Raw genomic sequence first — 21,436 nt, forward strand, 5'->3', positions numbered from 1 at the left:
GAAATAGAAATTCCATTTGACCCAGCAATCCCATTACTGGGTATATACCCAAAGGATTATAAATCATTCTATTATAAAGACACATACACACATATATTCATTGTGGCACTGTTTGCAATAGCAAAGACTTGAAACCAACCCAAATGCCCATCAATGATAGACTGGACAAAGAAAATGTGGCACATACGCACCATGAAATACTATGCAACCATAAAAAATGATGAGTTCATGTCCTTTGTAGGGACATGGATGAATCTGGAAACCATAATTCTCAGCAAACTGACACAACTGCATGTTCTCACTCATAGGTGGGTGTTGAACAATGAAAACACTGAATTTTAAACAATTTAATTATAGGAATTTGCAGCCACATATAAGAGAATTCAGAATAGTATAATTTTTCATAGACTAATCAACCCAACCAATTCAATAATTATCACCCATGACCAATCTGGTTTTTCTATAGTTCCACCTATTCTCCCATGTTACTTTTAAGGAAGTTCTATTCATCATATGTTATATTCATAAATATTTCAGTAAATATGTGAATTTTAATCTGCTCTTTGACATTTTTCATTGGATGTCAGTTAGACATCTCAAGCTCTGGATTTCCAAAAACTGAACTCCTAAATTTTCCTACCACACCTGCACCCTCCACAGCCTTCCCCATTTGTACATAAGCAAAGGCAAGGTCTAAGTAAGAAGGAATGCTGCAGCTCAATAAGTAGTGCCTGAAGGCTTACTTAGTGTGTGACAGTTTAAGGATATCAGGCAAATGACTTCGTCATCTCCTCTATGAAGAAGTTAGGTGGCAACACACCTAGTGATCATACCGCCCTCCTTCTCCAAGTTCTCCAAACTGGGAGCCCTAGGGCTTTGCTTGTATTAATAGATGCAGTGTCAGGCATAGAGTAGACCCTAGCACAGTGGTCAGGAGGGAAGGTACAGGGGGCGAGCTGCTGGGATTTTTTTTCTCTCCTTGCCACCGACTAATATGTATCCTTGGATGAGTTAACCAAACTCTTTGGGCCTCAGATTTCTCATCTGTAAAGTGGGACTAATAATGACTTCTGCCTCATGGAGTTGTTGTTAGGGTGAGTTGAGATAATGTATGAAATGCACTAAGAATAGTTTATCACACATAGTAAGTGCTCAATAAATGTTAACAACTTAGACTCTTGATATATGTGTGGTTGCTTCATTTTGAAAATCCCCAAGTCAGGTATCTGAAGGTGTTGGCTTGTATTAGTCTGCTAAGTGATGTTTTATACCTGAGGGCACTGGTCAGTGAAGCGACTGTTTGTTAAGACATTCACATAGGATTTTTTTAGCATGCAAAAAAAATGCCGGTGCCAATTCTCTAAGAAAATGCAATGAAGTTGTTGAATATAAATTCTACCCATTTGCCATTCTGCAACTGACTTCCGGCCACAGCCACTTCTCACTCTTGCAGGGAGACTACTCCATAAATGAAACTCCCCTACTGGTGTACAGACAACGCTCAGCTCTTAGAAGTTATTAGGTGGCACTGCTCAAAGTCATTGGAATGTTGGCAGAATGACAAGAAGTCAGTGTTGATTTGCTTTCTGACGGAGGAATTTCCATGTGCATTTGAAGAGAGGTTGCTATTCATAGGTGGATAGATAAATGGATTAATGGATAGATGAACTAATGGATGGATGGGTGGATGGATGGGTGGGTGGATGGCTGAGTGAATGGGTGGATAAGTGGGCCTTGTGGCTCCATGGTCCTCCTGAAGCTTCTGCTCTCCAGGAAGGGTTTTTGTTCAGAAAAGTGTTTTTGGTTTTTTTTTTTCCACCTCAAGTCAGATTAAATTCCAAGCCTGGCACCATGTTCCCACTAGAGGCCAAAAAGGAGGCCCCATGGAATGACAGCTGGACAACTTTCAGCTCTGAGGAGGGCAAGGGGCACACTGTGACTAAGACTGATCCTTTCACTCACAGAGGCCAAGGAAATGTACATGGAGGGCCTGCTACATCAAATGTATTATTCTCTTGGCTTCAGCTTTATACATCAAATGAGACCGTTGGTGTCCTGTGCCTTACTGGACACAGGGAGTGTGGTCCCTGACGGGCACCAGGGACATCGCCTGGAAACTCATGAGAAATGGCCTCACCCCTCCTGAGTCAGAATCTGAATTTTAAACTATTTGGAAATTAGTATACACATTAAAGTTTGAGACATTTGTTACAAGAGTGTGAGTTGGGATCAGTCCTAATAAAAATCAAATATTATATAACATATGTTAATATATTTGTGTTTTAAGGCCCTAATATTTTTGACTTTTAAAAACTCACTTATGGTGGGTATGGCAGCTTATACCTGTAATCCCAGCACTTTGAGAGGCCGGGGCAGGTGAATCACCTGTGGTCAGGAGTTTGAGACCAACCTGACCAACATGGCGAAACCCCGTCTTAAATAAAAATACAAAAATTAGCCAGGCGTGGTGGCACATGCCTGTCATCCAAGCTACTCAGGAGGCTGAGGCAGGAGAATTGCTTGCACCCTGGAGATGGAGGTTGCAGTGAACCGAGATCATGCCGCTGCACTCCAGACTGGGTAATAAGAGCAAAACGTTGTCTCAAAAATATAAAATAAATTCACTTATTTTCCATTTATTTTAAAAAGGAGGATAGAATTTACATGCAGCAAATCTCACCTCTTTTTACACATAGTTCTGTAAGTTTTGATTTGTGTACAATAAGATTCACTCTTTTTAGTAAACAGTTCTATCAATGTTGACAAGTGCAAAGAGTCATATAATTCTCAGCATAATCAAGATTATTGAACAGTTCTCTACCCCCCAAAATTCCCTGTGCTTCCCCTTTGTAGTCAGCTCCTCCCACCATACCCTGTACCTTACAACCATGGTCTACTTTCTGTCCCTATAGTTTCTCCTTTTTATAATGTCATGTTAGTGAAATAATCACTTCACATCATAGACCCACATTGCAACTGGGTGGTAATTGTGAATACGGAGCTAGATCTATGCATAGTCATATGCTAGAACCTTGTAAGTTTGAATAACTTCATTCCCCACAGAATTGTCACAAGCAGAGTCAGGTCTGGCATTAAAGTCACAGGCATCTCACTAGCAGCTGTCCATGAGGTTTCTGAACCCTCTAAGAGTCTGCTGTTAGAAGAACTTGCTTTCCAGAACATTTTGCGGCTGAACTGCTGGTTTCTGTGTCAGACTTGTCAGGCTTTTGCAATGGCTGGGAGGCCTTAGTTCCTGGGAACAGTGTGAGTAGAGGGAGGCTCCTTCGTCTTGCTCTATTGAGATTTCTAGGGGTCAGATCCACCTCACCAAAAAGTTCAATAATGGGAACACATGGAAAAGGCCTGAGAGTCTGGGAAAGCTTCTGGGCCCACTTCCAATTGAAAGTTAGTGACCTGAAAAACATCTGGGCCCTAAGAAATAGTTTAATGACAGGGACGGCATCACCTTTGCATTGCCAATTCATGCAGTCAGCACAGGGCAAATAAATATTTGCAGGGATATGTGTTCTCCCCTTTAAGGACTGCAGTTACACATTGTATGTGTAGGCTCTCTGAAGGCTCCTGCAGCTTACTGGTGCTATGCTTTTTTATTTTTATGGCTTTTTTCCCTCTCTGTGTGTCATTTTGGATAGTTTCTCTTGCTATGTCTTAAAATGAATTAATCTTTTCTTCTGCAATGTCTGATCTTTTCATCTCATTCAGCGTATGTTTATAGGTACACATTATAAGCCGTTTGAGATTCATAGCAAAATTGACTAGAACATTCAGTGTGTTGTCTTGGACATTAAGTTTTCATCTCTAGAAGTTTGATTTGAGTCTTTTTGTTACAGTCACATCTTTCTTGTCTCTGCTTAATATGTTCGTTATTTCCTCTAGCTAGTTCAACAAGTATAGTTACACTAATTATTTTGATGTTCTTTGACATTGTGAGCTAAAACTCACCCTGTGTGGGTGCTGGATAATTTTGTATTCCAATAAAGGGCTTGGATCTTTGTTTTAGTTGCTTGGAAGCAGCTTGATACTTTTGGTTCTTACTTTTGAGCTTTCTTATGTAGGAGCAGGGAAGCATACAGGCTCTAGCTGGTTATTTCCCATTACCACAGCAAGACCCTTTGGGATTCTCTATGCAATGGCTGATGAATGACCAGGTTTACCATTAAGGAAAGTAGGAAGGTCTGAAGAGGCACTGTTCCTGGCCCAATGGGAGCCCCAAGTACTATTCTCTCTCATCCTCTCAGGTGCTTCTCTCCCTCAGCTCAGTAATCTCCTCACATGCCTGTTCTGGTCTATAGTCAGCTGAATCGCTTTCTATGTGTGGGTATACACAGCTTTATTGATTTCTTTTGCTTCACAGTTTTTGAAACTACTTTTGTTTTATTATGTTTGTTAATTATGTAACATGTTTCCATGGGTCCAAAGTCAGATCCATTCAAAGGCATGTTTAATGAAGACTAGCTTTTATTCTTGATCCCTTGCCCTATTTCCTCCCTTTGATGTTTAAAAAGTTTATGGGTCATCCTTTCATTTAAAAATATATTCAGATTGGTAACATATACATTTTTGTCTCCTTTATTTAGCAATATATGCTGGAGCACAGTAGCATATGGCAGAATACTTCTTTTTACAGCTTCCAAGTTCCCCTCTGTATATATGTACTATTGTGTAATCAACCTGTAACCTAAGGATGGACATATGAGTATTTGCAATCTTTAGCTGGTACAAATTGTGCTGTAATGAATAACCTTGCACATTCAGCTTTGTTTGTTGGTTTTATTGACAGTTTATCTTTGAGCTAGGTTCCTAGAAGTGAAATTGCTTAGTTAGAGGATAAATGCATACATAATGTTGGTAGATATTTCCAGAAGCCACTTTGCACTTTCACCAGCAATGTATGAGAGTGATGTTTCCCCACAAGGTATGTTATCAAACTTTTGGAGTTTATTCTATCTATCTGTCTATCTATCCATCCATCCATCTATCCATCCATCCATCTGTCTATCATATATCTACTTTCTTCTTTTATAAATATAGCATTTCATTGTGTGGTCTATTTTACTTGCTTTCGTATAGTTTTTGGAATTTAGGAGGCTGTATCATGTCTTACAGCACATACACTTGAAATTAAAGTACACAAAATGTCCCCAAATCTAAATTTGGAGTGGAAAGGAAGAAACCACTTTTAGCCTCAGGTTTCAGCTGAGATGTCCAACACAGCTTACCAGAAACCTTGCTTACTAGGGGTCAAATGGTGTTGCTTGCAAAGATTGATAAAAATGATACTTTTTCTCATTTAGCTATTTAGCCAGAGATTTTTGTTTAATTTAACTTAATGAGGAGTAGGGGTTTATGGTGCTCTAAATCTCTGGTATCTAGGAGGAGTTACTTTTCCAGGGCTGCTGATTCTATTGTCATCAGTTTTAGATTATTAATGCCTAGAGACCAGACATTAGTCTGGCATTATTAATGCCATAGAGATCAGCCTAGTGACATGCACATTATGCCCAAGTGGGCACTGCTTCTCCTATATGTAGACATCTTATCTATGGTATTTATAGAGGAAGTTGAAGGATAAGGTGATTTTCATGGTGCTGTCTCATGCCCTGGTAATTGAATGGGTAACATGCATGGCTACCACGGTGCATGTCACCATTGATGCTCAAAACAGGTTTCTGTATTTTTACATCTGTGTCATAGATGCCTATTCTCTTATCCAGGTCGGAGCACAGCCCTGGTAGAGTGCTGCCATGAGGACTGAAGTCAACTATTGAGAGGCTGCAGAAGACACAGGGAGTTTCTATAAGTAGCAGTGAAGTCAAACCTCATGACTGATTCAGTCTCTGATTTAGCTGGCTCACAAATTCTTGAAATTTTCTCTTCACTTTCAATCACAGGAAGATCTTGACTGAGGAAGGTTAAACAGAAATGAGAAGTCCATTATCTGTATTGTCCTTGTTAACCTGATATGTAGCTCATGGTACAGTAGCAATCACTGGTAAAAATGGTGATAAGACATTAAGTACTTGCTAAAAATCTTCCCCAAGATGGGTTAGTAGCACGAAGTTTATAGTTGTACCAGCCCAGTGTTTGAACTGGACCAAAGCCATAGCAATGTTTATGTGGAGGAAAACTTGCTTTCCGTGCAGGCCTCCTTTGTGTCAGGGAGTGTGCTAAGCCAGACACCTTCTCTTTCACGAAGTTCTTACCATATACCTGTGAGATGCAGAGGACTCTCCATATAGGTAAAGAGTTTGTATTTCAAGAGAAGAAACCCTCCCATTGTCATATAGCTGGTAAGTGGCAAGGCTACGTTTCAAATAGAAGTGTACTTATTCTAAAACTAGAGCTGGAAGGCACTGCCAAGATGAGATGGGAACAGTGGGAGCTGAGTGACACTGAAGTCTAGATCTCATCAGGAACTCTAAAGCAGCCTCTTCATTACCGTAGGCCTTTTATGTACCTGGCATCATGCTCGGGTACCTATTTGTTTTCATTTCATAGCCATAAGTACAAACCAACTTATCTTCACGATGCAGAAGCTTTGATAAAGAGAGGTAAAGTGAAACACCCAAGATCAAAGCTGGCTTCTAGGGTTGGTCTGTCTGCTATCATGTTTTATATCCTTTCACATGCTTTTCTGAATTGGTAGGTATTGATATTGGTATGTTGACAACATTCTCACTCTTTTGGATTCTCATTCTTTGAATTCAAGCTCTGTGTGTGTGTGTGACTAGAATGTACTATTTTACTATTTCAAGATTTCCAAGTGCTTTATGAACAAAGCTCATTCTGTTTGAAGATTGAAATAACCCTTCAGTGGAGAAAGAGGTGCAGTGATGGTTCTTTTCTCATTCCTTTTCCAAATCTCATTGAATAAGTGCTAGTTATGCCTCCAGTATTCCCTTTTTTAAATAAAAGGTCAGTATCAGACAGTGTTTCTGAAGGAACTGCTGATTGAAATCAGCATTTCAATTTCAAAACAACAAAAGTTTGTATGTAAAGAAAGCTTGGTAACCAGCAAATGAGGGCTCCTTTACCCAAAGAGCAGTGGTTCTAAATTTATGTGTAAGGTTTAAGAGATCCTTTAAAGAGCCAGTCAGACCTCTTCCTCAGCCGTCTCAAGGCCTGCAAGCAATTAATGGAATTTTTCTTAAGAGTCTGTTAGGTGTGAGGCATTGTGCTTTGGGGCATAGAACAAAGAGACATCTTACAACCTAGCTTGGGAAATTGGACACCTGACGTGTGATTTACAAGACTGAGGGCAAATGCCAGGAGCCACCTGAGTGGAGCCAGCACCCTGGAAGTTCAGAGGAGGAGGCTCATTTCTTAGAAAGGAGTGAGCAGATTCCTGCACTTCTCCCTGAAATGAACCTGTTGTATTTATTTCCCTGCTCCAGGAATGACTTATCATCTTTCTCTGAAGCTGAGGTTCAGTAGCATAACTGTAGCCCAGATGTCAGCCAGCTTGTCCCTGCCTCTCCAGGTCTAGGCAACTCTGACTTAAACCCTTAGGACATGCCCTGTGATAGCTCAAAACCTTTCCTGAGACTTCTACAAACTCTTGGGTGGTATGATCTCGTCCTCTGAGCTTCTGTCCCTGTTGTCCCCATTCTGGCCCATATTGATCTAGAGTAAAAACTCTAGCTCATTTTCCCCAATATTCCTTGTGATGGTGAAGTATCAACTTGATTGGATTGAAGGATGCAAATCCAATCAACGGTGTGTCTGTGAGGGTGCTGCCAAAGGAGGTTAACATTTGAGTCAGTGGGCTGGGAAAGGCAGACCCACCCTTAATCTGGGTGGGCACCATCTAATCAGCTGCCAGCACAGCCAGAATAAAGCAGGCAGAAGAACGAGGAAGGTCTAGACTGGCTGAGTCTTCTGACCTTCACCTTTTTCCGGTGTTGAATTTTCCTGCCCTCGAACATCAGACTCCAAGTTCTTCAGCTTTTGGACTCTTGGGCACACATCAGTGGTTTCCCAGGGGCTCTGGGCCTTCAGCCACAGACTGAAGGCTGCACTGCCGCCTTCCCTACTTTTGAGGTTTTGAGACTCAGACTGGCTTCCTTGCTCCTCAGCTTGCAGACGGCCTATTGTGGGACTTCACCTTGTGATCATGTGAGTCAGTGCTCCTTAGTAAACTCCCTTTCATTTAGAAATCTATCCTATTAGTCCTGTTCCTCTAGAGAACCCTGAATAATATACTCTTACCCAAATCTTCTGTGAGTACACTTGACTTTTTTGAATATTTTAAAGGTAGCAATAAAAGCCTCATGTCACAAGGACATAAGCAACTTCAAACTAATCATTACGCATCCCTGTTCTTTAAAAATGCTCTTTAGCAGGTGGGCTTATTGGAAAGGAGGCTCTGAGATGATTTTCATGTCAAAAGGTTTCTGGAGATGGCCAGTTCTCTGGATCCATTTATGGAGGGGCAAGGAAGGAAACAGGAGTAGGCAGAGGGGAAGGTGGCCTGTGGTACCATCTCAGCAAGGTCTGGGCAAGGGCACACCGAAGCTGGGATTGCCTTGCACAGTTAATTGAGGGGGCTGAGCTCAAGAGCCCTGCATCTACAAGTCAATGGCTGCAGGAATGCAGGAAGGGCATGAGACCTGACGAGGCCATTCGAGGACAGTTCTTCAAGAGGGCTGATGGCTGAAATTTGTCTGCCAAGGGCGCTCCAAGTAACTAGAGGGTAAAACTTCTCTATTCTGAAAAACAGTCTTCATCCCCAGCTCCATTCCAGTTTTCTGGCATCTCTCATTTTCCCACATTTCTCAGAAGCAAAACAAACTTTTCTAACATGGGGCACCTTAGTCATTCTTCCGCTTCTTTACATGCAGGTAAGTCACTCTTGTGTAACATCTATGTCCTTGGGCTTTCATCTTCCTTCACAAAAGTCTTCCTTGCGTATTATTTTCTAAATAAACAATTTAAGTGTGTGTGCGCACACACATGTCTGTGCCGGCTGACACTTAACACATTTGTACCCTAATTCCATTGGCTCCGTTTCAATAATGATAGGAAGTGTCAAAGAGATAAATCGCTATAATGAGAACAATGTGGATTTTAGGATCTGAGCAATCTGGGTTTGCAACTTGGCTACTTTTACTCTGTGGTCTTAGACAAGTCCCTTTACTTCCCAGAGCCTCAGTTTCTTCAGCTGTACAATGGAGGGATAATTAAAAATAGCACTATATTGTGTATTAAGTGGTCACCCAATAAATACCATCCCTCCTACCCCTCTTTCTTGGCCACTTCTGTTGCCATTCTACAGCCCCTGACTTTATCAGTTAGTGTCTAATTGACTATGAAAATGTTTGTTCTGTCAGTTTTTTCACTACACAGATTTGAAATCCTGCTTCCAAGCAAGCAATCCTGAAGAGGGTTCACTAGCTATTATCACCTGCAAAACAGATGTCCAGGGTTGAGGGTGTAGGGGGCATGTGCGAGCAGAGTTCAGGGACTTCGCAGGCAGTATTTATGTGGCTAGTGCCAAGGCTGCTTCAGTGTTCCTAGTGGCTCCTGTTGACCCTTTCTTCTTCATGTTTCTTTTTCCTTCTTAGAGCTGGAAGTAAACTATGTTATATGTATTTGATTTCCACTGTGACCATGCCTGAATTGTAGTAAAGTGTACTTTTCCCAGCTGAGGGCTAGCTATTTTTAAACAATTAAGCATGCTTATGATAAAATTAAATAAATCAATACAGCTGTTCCTATAGTACTTTGAAATATCTATAATCTATTATTCGGTGTTGAAAACCATGAACACCACCAGGTACTACAGGCTAAGCAGGAAGTTTTGCTTCTGTTTCTGTATCACTGAGTTTTGCCTAATAGTTTTCAAATTGCCTAATTAGAAACAGAAAGCATGGAACATGAACCTTTGACTTCTGAGAATAAACCGCCATATTTGGGCTCGCAATGCCTGGGACCTCAGAAAGGAGGCAGGTTTACTCTGACAGTATGGTATGAAGATATCGACCCAAAAAATTTACCAAGAGATTATTTTGGATTCTTGATAAGGTGGAGGTAGAGTCAAGGATTGCACCTGTCCCTCATTAAGCCCGTCTGGGTGTGAGGGGCACATGCAGGTAAGTCGCCCTTGTGTAACATGAATGTGCAAACAGAGCAGCCAGAAACACTCTGGGTAGAGTCAGGTGCAGAACAATGGGCAAAACCTTAGAAAAACTGGAAGAATATTAGAGCCCTAGTTTTTCCCATTCCATGTGAAATTTTGTCCGTCTGTGCCCATAGAAGCTGGTCTGCAGGAAAACGTAATCTCATAGGAGCAAGCATGCTCTTTGCTGCAGCCAGAGATTGTTCAACAGACACAGAGATCCCTGCCCCCAGAACAAGAGGTAACGGTGTATCATGGGAGTTGAGACCCAAATTTGGCAACTTGATCTGTTTCAAGAATGGTCCAAAGATCTTTGTTTGTTTTGAGACAGGGTCTCACTCTGTTGCGCAGACTAGAGTGCAGTGAAGCAATGTAGGCTCACTGCAACCTCTGCCTCCTGGGCTCAAGTGAACCTCCCACCTCAGCCTATGTTGTATTTAATCAAAATATGTTAAATATTTAAAATATGTTAAAATTTTTCTTGAGATTTCTTCTTTAACCCATGTGTTATTTAGAAGTGTGTTGTTTAACCTCCATGTGTTTCAGGATTTTCCAGTTATCTTTCTGTTATTGATTTCTAATTTAATTCCACTGTGGTCTGAGTGCAGACATTGTATGGTTTCTATGTTGTAAAAAATTCCAAATGTCTCTTATAGCCCTAAATATAGTTTGTCTCGGTGAATATTACATGTGAGCTTGAGAAGGTTTGTATTCTGCCGCTGTTGAATGAAGTAGTCTGTCGTCGTCTGTTTTATCCTTTTGATCAATGGTATTGTCAAGTTCAACTGTGTACTTTCTGATTTTCTATCTGCTGGATCTGTCTGTTTCTGAAAGAAGGATGTTGAGTCTCCAATGATGATAGTGAATTTAGCTATTTTTCTTTATAGTGCTGTCAGTTTTTGCTTCACGTATTTTGACACTCAGTTGTTAGGCATATACACATTAAGGAACATGTGTGCTAAGGATTGTTTTGACTTCTTAGAGAATCGACTCCTTTATTATTATGTAACACCTTTATTTACCCTTCATAGCTTCCCTTGTTTGAAATCTGCTCTGTCTGAAATTATTAAGGCTTCTCTTGATTTCTTTTTGAGTTTTAGCATGGTGTCTTGTTCTCCAACCAATTACTTTTAATCTATTGTGTCTTTATATTTAAAGTGAGTTTCTCGTAGTTAATATGTAGTTGGATCTTATTTTTTGATCCACCCTGACAATTTCTATCTTTCAGTTGGTACATTAGATCATTGATGTTCAAAGTGATTATTGATGTCATTGGATTAATAGCTACCCTATTTCTTACCATTTTCTATTTGTTGTCTCTGTTCTTTGTTCCATTTTTATCTTCCAGTCCTTTTCTGCCTTTTATTTTTAAAGAGGGCAAATAAAGATTTTTAAGGCTGATTTGAATAGAATAGGTTGAGTATCCCTTATCTGAAATGCTTAGGACCAGAAGTCTTTCAGATTTTGGATATTTTTGGATTTAGGAATATTTTGTTCAGCACCCTTAATGTGAAAACCTGAAATTTGAAATGCTCCAATGAGGTTTTTTTTTTTTTTTTTTTTTTTTTAACTAGGAATACTCAATCTGTAGTACATTATCATGAGAATCATGAAGGAAAAGTTAGAGATAAGTGCACATCATATCGTGAGGGTATAATTTTGTTATGTGTAAATTTTTTGCATTAAACAATTTTTAAGGCCAATTTGATTCTAAAAACAATAGATCGCCTTTTACATAAAGTTAATATATCTTCCCCATTTTATTTAACTGTTGCAAAATACTCTATATTATGGAAACACCATCTGTTTTTAACTAGTATGCTATTGATTTCTTCTTATGGTTTTAATTGAGCAGATTTCCTTATCTCTCCTTTCTAGCATATCAGTTAGCTTTTTTTAGTGGTTGCCCTAGAATTGTCAGTATACATTTACAACTAATCCAAGTCTACTTTCCTTTTTAAATTAAATTAAATTATTTAAAATTAAAGTTCTGGGGTACATGTGCAGATCACGCAGGTTTGTTACATGGGTATACACATGCCATAGTGGTTTGCTGCAGCCATCAACTCGTCATCTACATTAGGTATTTCTCCTAATGCTATCCCTCTCCTATCCGCCCAGCAGGTCCTGGTGTGTGATTTTCCACTTCCTGTGTCCATGTGTTCTCATTGTTCAACTCCCACTTATGAGTGAGAACATGTAGTGTCTGGTTTTCTGTTCTTGTGTTAGTTTGCTGAGAATGATAGTTTCTAGCTTCATCCATGTCCTTGGTTGTAGGTGTGTGGCTTCATTTCTGGGCTTTCTGTTCATTCTATTGGTCTATGGGTCTGTTTTTTGTACCAATACGTACTATTTTGTTTATGGTATCCTTGTAATATAGTTTGAAGTCAGGTGATGTGATGCCTCCAGCTTTGTTCTTTTGTTTAGGATTGTCTTGGCTATTATTTTGAAATAGGTTTTTGTAATACTGTGAAGAATGTCATTAGTAGTTTGATAGGAATAGCATTGAATATGTAAACTGCTTTGGGCAGTATGACTATTTTAACAATATTGATTCTTCCTACTCATGGGTATGAAATATTTTTCTATTTGTTTATGTAATCTCTTATTTCGTTGAGCAATGTTTTCTAATTCTCACTGTAGAGAATTTTCACCTCCCTGGTTAACTGTATTCCCAGGTGTTTTGTTCTTTTTGTGGCTATGGTGAAAGATTGTGTTCTTTATTTGGCTCTCAGCTTGGACATTGATGATTTATAGAAATGCTACTGATTTTTGTACATTGATTTTATAGGCTGAAATTTTGCTGAGGTTGTTTATCAGATTTAGGAGCTTTTGGACAGAGACCGTGGGGTTTTCCAGGTATAGATTCATATCGTCTACAAACAGATGGTTTGACTTCTTCTCCTTCTATTTGGATGCCTTTTATTTCTTTGCCTTTTCTGATTGCCCTGACTAGGACTTCCAGTACTTTGTTGAATAGAAATGGTGAGAATGGGCGTCCTTATTTTGTTCTGTTTCTCAAGGGGAATGCTTACAGCTTTTGGTTGTTCAGTATGATGTTGGCTGTGGGTTTGTCATAGATGACTCATTATTTTGAGATATGTTCCCTCAATGCCTAGTTACTGAGGGTTTTTAACATGAAAATATGTTGAATTTTATCAAAAACCTTCTCTGGATGTGCTGCTGGATTTGGTTTGCTGACATTTTGTTGAGGATTTTTGCATCTGTGTTCATCAAAAGTATTGGCCTGAAGTTTTGTTGTCGTTGCTGTGTCTCTGCCATATTTTGGTAACAGGATGATGCTAGCATCATAGAGTGAGTTGGGGAAGAGTCCCTCCTCCTTAATTTTTTGGAATAGTTTCAGTAGAAATAGTGCCAGTTCTTCTTTATACATCTGGAAGAATTCAGATGTGAATCTCTCTGGTACAGGACTTTTTCTTATTGGTAGGCTTTTTATCACTGATTCTGTTTCAGACCTCATTACTGGTCTGTTTTCAAGAGTTCATTTTCTTCCTGGTTCATTGTTGGGAGGTTGTGGGTTTCCAGGAATTTATCTATTTCTTCCAGGTTTTCTAGTTTACATTCATAGAGATGTTTGTAGTAGTCTCTCAGGGATTTGGGTTTTTTTGTTTTCTGGTATTTCTATGGGGTTGGTGGTAATGCACTACTTGTGATTTCTAATTGTGTTTATTTGGGTCTTCTTTTTTCTTTATTATTCTAGCTAGTGGTGTATCAGTCTTATTTATTCTTTCAAAAAATCAACTCCTGAATCCATTAATCTTTTGGAGGTTTCTCACATCTCAGTTTCATTCAGTTCAGCTCTGATTTTGGTTATTTATTGTCTTCAGCTTTGGGGTTGGTTTGTTCTTGTTTTTCTAGTTCTTATAGTTGTGATGTTAGGTTGTTAATTTGAGATCTAACTTTTTGATGTGAGCATCTAGCGCTATAAACTTTCCTCTTAACACTACTTTGGCTGTGTCCCAGAGATTCTGGTATGTTGTATCTTTGTTCTCATTAGTTTCAAAGAATTTCTTGATTTCTAACTTAATTGCATTGCTTACACAAAAGTCATTCAGGAGAAGATTGTTTAATTTCCATGTAATTGTCTGGTTTTTAGAGATCTCCTTGTATTGATTGCTGTTTTCATTGTCTGTGGACTGAGAGCCTGGTTGATATGCTTTTGATTTTTTTGAATTTTCTGAGAATTGTGTTGTGGCTGAATGTACATTTGATTTTAGAGTATGTGCCACATATCAATGAGAAGAATGTATATTCTGTTGTTTGAGGTGGAGAGTTCTGTAGATGTCTATCAGGTCCATTTGGTCAAATGTCAAGGTCAAGTCCTGAACATCTGTTAGTTTTCTGCCTTGGTTATGTCTGATACTTTCAGTGGCATGATGAAGTCTCTCACTATTATTGTGTGATTATCTAAGTCCCTTGATAGGTCTCTCAGAGCATGGTGCTTCTGTGTTGGGTGCATATATATTTAGGATAGTTAGGTCTTCTTGTTGAATTGAACTCTTTACCATTATATAGTGCCCTTCTTTGTCTTTTTGGATTATTGCTGGTATAAAGTCTGTTTGATCTGAAATTAGAATAGTGCCCCTGCTTTTTCCTGTTTTCAATTTTCTTGGTAGATTTTTCTTTGTCTCTTTACTTTAAGCCTATGTGTACCATTGCATGTGAGATGGGTCTCTGGAAGACAGCATACAGTTGGGCCTTGCTTCTTTATCCAACTCGACACTGTGCCTTTTGTGGCATTTGGTGTGCTTACATTCAAGGTTAATATTGATATGTGTGGATTTGATTCTGTTACCGTGTTTTTAGCTGGGGTTATTATGTAGAATTTATTGTATAGTTGTTTCATAGTGTCAGCGGTCTATATATTTAAGTGTGTTTTGGTGGTGTTTGCTAACAGTCTTTCCTTTTCATATTTAGCACTCCCTAAAGGACCTTTTCTAAGGTAGATCTGGTGGTAATGAATTTCCTTAGAATTTGCTTGTCTTAAAATGATCTTAGGGATTTTTCTTTATGTTTTTGTTTTTTGTTTATGAAATTTAGTTTGGCTGGGTATGAAATTCTTGATTAGAATTTTGTTTCTTTAAAAATGCTGCATATAGGCCCCTCTCTCTTCTGGCCTGTAGGGTTTCTGTTGAGAGGTCTGCTGTTAGCCTGATGGGGTTCCCTTTGTAGGTGACCTTCCCCTTCTCTCTAGCTGCATTTAGCATTTTTCCTTTCATTTTGATTTTGGAGAATCTCATGACTGTGTCTTGGGGATCCTCATCTTTGTATAGTATTTGACTAGGGTTCTCTGCATTTCCTAAGTTTGAATATTGGCTTCTCTAGCAAGGCTGGCAACATTTTTATGGACAGTATTTTAAAATATATTTTCCAAGTTGCTTGCTTCCTGTCCCTCTCTTTCAAAGATGCCATTGAGTCATAGATTTGGTCTCTTTACATAATTCTTGCTTTCTCTCCTTCTCTTTCAGAGATGCCAATGAGTCATAGATTTGGTTTCTTTACATAATTCCATATTTTGGGAGGTTTGTTCTTTTTTATTCTTTTTTCTTTATTTTTGTCTGTGTTAATTTGGAGAATCAGCATTTGAGCTTTGAATTTTTTCCCACAGCTTGGTCTATTCTGGTGTTACTATTTGCAATTGTATTATGAAATTCTTTAAGTGAGTTTTTCAGCTCTATCAGATCAGTTTGGTCCTTTCTTAAAATGGCCATTTCATATTCCAGTTCCTGTATTATTTTATTGTATTCCTTAGATTCCTTGGATTGGGTTTTGACTTTCTTCTGAATCTCAGTGATCTTTTCTATCTATATTCTGAATTTTACATCTGTCATTTCAGCCAAGTTAAGAATCATTGCTGGGGAACTTGTACAGTTGTTTGGAGGTAAGAAGACACTCTGACTTTTTGAGATGCCAGCGTTCCTGTGCTGGTTCTTTCTCATCTTTGGGGGTTAATGTTTCTTCAGTCTTTGAAGCTGCTTTCTTTTGCATGGGTCTTTTGCTTTTGTCTTCTTTGGTGCCCTTGGGAGTTTGATTGTGGTACAGGGTGGGTTCAGGCCTCTGGCTTTGTTTATGGAAAAGCTGAGCTTTGTGCTCTATCTCTGGAGGCTGGTACCAGTCCTTGAGTTTTGTTCTCCGGACTCTTGAGGTTAGGAACCTGCCGCACTGGGGGGCGGAGGGGAGGGGTCGAGGTGTTTCTGGTCTGCTAGCTACAACATGCCAATAGTTGGTGCTGGCCAAAGAGCTCTGTTGGGGCAATGGCAGTGGGATTTGTGTTCACTCATACATGCCAGCAGCTAAGGCAGAGTCATGGGGTATACATGTGTCAGTTGGGGTGGGACATCAGTGAGAGTGGAGTGATGGCATTCCTGCACCCACTCACGCTGGTGGTGGCAGTAGCATGACTTGGTGGGGCACAGGCAGGGGTGGGTTGCCAGCACTTGTGTGTGTGTTTGTGCTGGAGGCAGCAGTGGAGGGATTTGCAGCATCTGTGCATGCATTTGTGGTGGCAGCATGGTAGGTGCCCACACATCTGTGGAGGGGGCACTGGGGCGTGCTTGCACCAGCAGAAGTAGTACTGTGGCATGTGTACTGGCAGGGGAGGGAGAGAAGGTCTGCCTACACATGCACGGCAGCAAAACAGTGGTCAGAAGATCATTCGTGAGTGCATGCTAGCAAAACGGCAAAGGGAAGCTTCAGGTGAGCTGGTGTGTTTTGGTAGGGGTGGGTCTGCTGGAGCTCTCCAATAGTCAACTGTGGCCTGCTGGTGAAAGTGCTATGACGAGGGCCCCCGGGAAATATCCTGGTTGGGCATCTGAGGCTGCACTGCTAGCAGGCATGGTAAGGGTGGGGCACCGGGAGACGCCAGCAGACATAGGAATGCTCAAATTGGACTGGCCCCATCCCACAGGCAAGACTGCCCTGCTCTGCCTAGGTCTAACAGTGATACCTAAAGTCTCCTAAAGGAGCATGGTGAGCCTTGGAAAATTGGATGTCCCTGGCTCCACTGCAGGTGTTCCCACACCAAACCCTCTGAGTTCGGCACAGGCTGGAGTCTCACCCCTCCCACCTCTCTAAACAGTTCTCCCTGCCAGCTCAAGTGTCCTTGGGGTCTTGGGGTCTTCTGCGGCTAGGATTCCAGAGGTTCATGGCAAGAGCAGGCCATTCCTTACCTATTCAACTCGCCCTTTTCCAAAGAGTCACTGGGGGCAGGAATGAATCTTGGTGCTTGACAGCCCCATGCAGAGTTCCCAGCTTCTTCCCCTTGCATCTAAGCATCTGAGTCCTCCCTCTATCCACTCTCAATGCCTCCTCTCCATAGATCTGCTTGGAGTATCCCAGCATTCCCAATGTCCCTGTCTCTTGGCTGCATCTAGACAGCCATTTTGGCTTGGGCCCTCCTTTTTTACCTCTAGCATTTCTGTTTGTTTTTTCCTTAGGATTTAAGAAATCCTACTTACATTGCCCATCTTTTCGTCCATGCTATCTACTTTATCCAACAGAGACCTTAGCATAATCATTGTTGTTTTAAATTCCCAGTCTTATAATTTCAACATCCCTGCCATGTCTTGTTCTGGTACTTTGTCTCTTCAAAGTGTGTTGTTTTACCTTTTAGTGTGTCGTATAATTTTGTCTTGATAACCAAACATGTTACACTGAGTAAAAACTCAGCTGTAAATAGGCCTTTAGTAATGCTGCGGTAAGTGGAGCGGGAGGAGAAGCATTCTGCTCCCCTCGTAATAAGTTCTCTGTTTTTTAATGTGTCTGTGCCTCTGGGCTGTGAACTTTGCAAGTGTTTCTCAGTTTCTCAGGGGCAAAATGGCTAAAGTGGGCTATAGTTGGGTATTTCCCTTCTCTCATGTTGAGTGGGCTAGAGCTGGGTATTTTTCTTCTTCCACATGGAAGGCTAGAACTAACTAAAGTTGGACATTTACTTTTGCCTGGGCCAGTTAGGCTCTGGTTAGTAGACTAGGCTCTGGTTAACTAATTTCTCCTAAGAGCAAGCCTTGCTAAGAAGAACAGAGTGCAATGACATATTTCAAAATGTGCTTTTCTCTTTTCCCCCTACTGGAAGCATGGAGGGCTGTCTCTCCCATATTTACTGGAATAATATCATCAAGTTCCTGGAGGCATATCTCACACAATTACTGTATAAGTGGGTTTCCCTGGAGTTTTTAGCTTTCAGATTTGTCCACACTGAGTGTCCGTGGATTCATCAATTACAGTTCATGTTTTCCTATCCCAGCACTGGTTCCCACAATGGTTTCTACTTGTGACTTTACTCTGGTAAGCCATGACTCCATGAATTTACCTGCCTGTCTCTCTGGTACTGGGGGCATGGTTTGCCCTGTCTGCTCACCTCTCTAATGGATCCTAAAAGAGTTGTTGATTTTTTAAGAACTCTGTTCAGCTTTTTACTTGTTAGGAGGGAGTGATGCCTTCTAAGTGACTTATGTGGAAAACGAGAAACTAGAAGCCCTCCACCTATCTTCTTATCCTGTCATTCCTATTTTGGGATTAAAAATAGTCTCTGAAGTTATATCAGCTTTCAAGAAATATAAACCAAACCTTCAATAAGCAAGTGGGAACTCTTGTTGCCTTCAGTATCCTTTACTGAGCCCCTGCTATTTGCAGAGAATAGTATTTACTGCTATAGAGTGGAGAAAGAAATAGAAGTCTTTGCCTTCGAGAGACTGAAACTCTATTTCATTTGAAAATGTATTTTTCCCAACTTTTTGTCAAAAGGATTGGAAAATCAAGTTGCCAATTGATGCATATGTATGGCATATTTTGCTGATCAGGGCTTAACTCAGAGTTACCTGAGAGACATTTATTTAATTCCCTTTCAGAAAAATGCAATGTACAGTAAGGCTAATAATAAAGTAATATCTATAGAAAGTGAAGATCAAAGGAAAGTGAGGAATTTGATGTGCTGACAGTAGTTGCTGTGTGAATATATAGTTTGGCTCTGAGCTTCCAGGAAGCCAGGTCAAAAAGGGGAAACGTGATACAATTCCTAGCTCTCATTATCAAAATGCAAATGTGCTGCTGGTTTTTCAGGGAAGTCAGAGCTTCTCCTATGATGTTTTGTATTGAGTATATTGAGCAAAACAATATCTTCAGTAGTTCTGCATGAAATGGGTATGTGAATTTTATAAAGGTGTCTTCTTTGGTGATAAAAAGCTGTTCTATAATGAACTAAACTATGTAGCTTTCCAAGGGTCTAACTCCATTCAGTGGTAAAATTTCAAGTCCCTAGAGAATGTATAATCTGTTAGTTTTAATTAAAGTTAAATGTTTCCTTCTCACTTTTTAAAATTAAAAATATGTGACCCTTGAAGAAGGAATAAAAACAAAACTGAAGGCAGATTTTGATTTAAATTCTCCAAGGAGTAAATGACAGGTATGCCCTTGGCTGATTTGATGAGTATGCTTCTCTACTGTCATGCATTAATTAACTGTGTTTTGACTTTCTATTTTTATGGTCACCTCCTAATCTAGGAATGTTAAAGCACAATCACTATTATTGCTGTTCTAAGAAAGGCAAGCTGCAGAATAGCATCCATTAGTAACTCACTGTGGAGCCTCATCAGTCCTTAGTAAGGGGTTCTGCTGAGTTGGTTTGCCCATTTAGGCAGTGGATTCTTACTCATAATAGTCAAGAAAGTCTTAATATAATAAAACAGTTCTTAACTCGGGACAGTCTAAAGCACCTGAAGGATTTGTTGTGAATGTAACCAGCTTTATACTCTGGCATGAGAACAATTTATGAATGCAAAAATATGTAAAAACAAATTCTGATGGCTAAGTGAATGGGGGCAGAGGACAAGAGTAAGTGAGCACAATAAATTTACACCTCCGTCTTTAAGAATTGGGGATTACCCTCTCACCGTATGACTTCTCTCATCTGGCCTACATTTTTCTCTTCCTTGTATGGTACACATTTTGCTGATGGTCTTCTGTGTGTCCCATTCTATTCTGAACTAGGATAATCTATTCTTTGTAACAGAGTCCTTTTATAATTTGCAAAAGTTTATACATGCACCTGAGGATTCTCAAGATTCGATTTAAGTATAATCGCTATTGGATAATTTCTGTAACCTGTGCATCATCTCACACAGCAGCCCCTGACCTTTTTGACACCAGGGACTGGTTTTGTGGAAGACAGCTTTTCCAAGGATGGGGTGGGGGTGGGGCAGGGGATGGTTTGGGGATGAAACTGTTCCACCTTAGATCATCAGGCATTAGATTCTCATAAGGAGTGCGCAACCTGGATCCCTCACCTATGAGAATCTAAAGCTCACTCTCCCACTGCTCACCTCCTGCTCTGTGGCTCAGTTCCTAACAGGTCATGGACTGGCACAGGTTTTCGGCCCAGGGGTTGGGGACCCCTGCTCTAATGCACTAGGTGAAATGCTTTGTGTTACTTAATTCTTCGAGAATGCTTTCTGCTGTTTGCTCGGATGGTATCACTCTCTAACTTCGGTATTCTTGTTCTCTGTGTGAATGTTCTACCTGCCATAGTCCTGGGAAAGGCATTTGAAAATTGATTGACACATACTCTTTCCTAATTAAATCTTTAGGGGAAGAAACAAAGCAACACAAGCTGGGCTCTGGTGTTGTTATTTGGATTGTTAAAAAAAAAAAAAAGGAATTATTTGCATAGTCATTTCCTAGTTGAAATCCAGGGTAAAATGGATCCTCCATTGTCAGAAACATGGATGTCTTAAAATAGCCTCCTCTCCTCCTACCTGCAGTAGCTCAGGAAGGTGTTCTCATTAAACACAAGCCCCGAACAGTGATGTTTCATTACGTCTCAGAATTACACCAAGATTCTTTATGAACTGGAACACCTGGGTATAAGACAAATGCTTTCTATTTTTTTTTTTTTTTTGACAACATTATCTGCCTAAATGGAAGAATGGATGGTGAGTAAATTTAGGAAGTGAGTCTTTTGCCAGACAGCCTGAAGAATGCTATAAAGAGAGCTACCCTTTTGTTCAGAATTGGGAGGGTAAAACATTTTATTTTTAAAGGCACTTGAGCTCAGGAGCTTGAGACCAGCCTGGACAACATAGCAAGACTCATTCTTACTAAAAATTAAAAAGACAATTAACCAAGCTTAGTGGCACATGCCTGTAGTCCCAGAGTCCTACTCAGGAGGCTGAGGCAGGAGGATTGCCTGAGCCTGAGTGAGTGAAGCTGCAGTAAGCCATGATTATGCCACTGCACTCCAGCCTGGGTGAGAGAATGAGACCATGTTTTTTTTTTTTTTTTTTT

The 21,436-nt window shown here is 40.2% G+C and overlaps 1 protein-coding gene across 5 annotated transcripts in view; it reads left to right on the forward strand.

The window, feature by feature from the left end:
- NEK11 (NIMA related kinase 11) overlaps positions 1 to 21,436 on the forward strand; it is a 314,403-nt gene that overhangs the window by 242,067 nt on the left and 50,900 nt on the right. Inside the window, exon 17 of one of the 5 annotated variants that reach the window (XM_037731927.1) lies at positions 1,826 to 2,155. The exons of the other annotated variants lie outside the window; for them this stretch is intronic. Within the exon in view, the coding sequence (XP_037587855.1) occupies positions 1,826 to 1,892 (67 nt within the window). The 3' untranslated portion in view covers positions 1,893 to 2,155. Of the gene's footprint in view, positions 1 to 1,825; positions 2,156 to 21,436 lie in introns of those variants that run through there. 5 annotated transcript variants of the gene reach the window in all.

This window comes from Cebus imitator, unplaced genomic scaffold (assembly GCF_001604975.1).
Source record: "Cebus imitator isolate Cc_AM_T3 unplaced genomic scaffold, Cebus_imitator-1.0 Scaffold432, whole genome shotgun sequence".
NCBI lineage: Eukaryota > Metazoa > Chordata > Mammalia > Primates > Cebidae > Cebus > Cebus imitator.